Source organism: Monopterus albus, unplaced genomic scaffold (genome assembly GCF_001952655.1).
Source record: "Monopterus albus unplaced genomic scaffold, M_albus_1.0 scaffold402.1, whole genome shotgun sequence".
Classification (NCBI taxonomy): Eukaryota; Metazoa; Chordata; class Actinopteri; order Synbranchiformes; family Synbranchidae; genus Monopterus; species Monopterus albus.
Genome location: NW_018128282.1, coordinates 547,967 through 548,908, shown reverse-complemented (window position 1 = coordinate 548,908; position 942 = coordinate 547,967). Strand labels below are relative to the sequence as shown.

General features: G+C 36.5%; 1 protein-coding gene across 1 annotated transcript in view; it reads right to left on the bottom strand.

The window, feature by feature from the left end:
- The window catches only part of LOC109951696 (digestive cysteine proteinase 1), an 8,141-nt gene extending 7,428 nt beyond the window's left edge, over positions 1-713 (bottom strand). Inside the window, exon 1 of the mRNA XM_020586330.1 lies at positions 580-713. Within this exon, the coding sequence (XP_020441986.1) occupies positions 580-625 (46 nt within the window). The 5' untranslated portion in view covers positions 626-713. The remainder of the gene's footprint in view (positions 1-579) is intronic.
- Positions 714-942: the final 229 nt, after the last annotated feature.

Genomic DNA, 942 nt, shown 5'->3' with positions numbered 1-942 from the left:
TATAATAACATAAAATATGGGAATTGTAATGTCCCATTCTTTCCCTCCTACAGATGGAAGAGAATGCATAGTCTGCTGTGAGTGATTTTGTTTGGAATTAAGCTCATAACCCACTGGATTTGACACCTTCACATCGTTGACAAACTAACGCTAGTGTTTGGTATAGCAAAACAGAAACGTTATAAAAGGAAGTAGAAAAGCAGTAGTTTTCGTCAGTAATTTGGCGAATGGTCTATTTCATGTATGCCGAACTAAAGAGCAGATCCTATAGTTTAGTCAGGTTTCATTAGACATATTTTATGGTGCATGTAGATATACTGATAAGCAAGTCAACTCTAAGCTGACTTTTTTTTTACTGAAATTTGCATAAGTCAGCACGGACAGTAAAGGAGATAGAAACAGACACATGTTCCTTGGTATACAAAAATTATTTTTTTATCTTTTTCACCACTGCTATATAACCTCTTCTACCTGAGAGTACCATTCAGCTACTTCAACGATTACGACAAAGACTGTATTAAAGCATGTAACGTCAACAAACAGGAAACATGATGTAGGAAACCGAGCGTTGTGCCTTACCTATGACAGTCCACAAAAAAACAGCTGTAATGCCCCAACACCGCATTATTCTACGGTGAGCTTAGAAATACAGGAAAGAAAAGCACATGACTGCACAATCTTTATCTCCCCCAAAGCACTGATTGTAGAGAAAACACCTCTTTTGAGTTAATGACATCATCTCTCGACCAATCACATTGGGGCACAGAAGCGTGATATATCATGTGATTTAGATCATATGATCACCTATAAGTTTTGTGTGTGTGTGTAGGTTTTTCTAATCCTAACCATATCTTAACCTCATACACAGAGATACTTGTATTCATTTTATTACCCCTTTGAGACAAATTTGTGATATTAGCCTATGTCAATAAAGTTGATGTG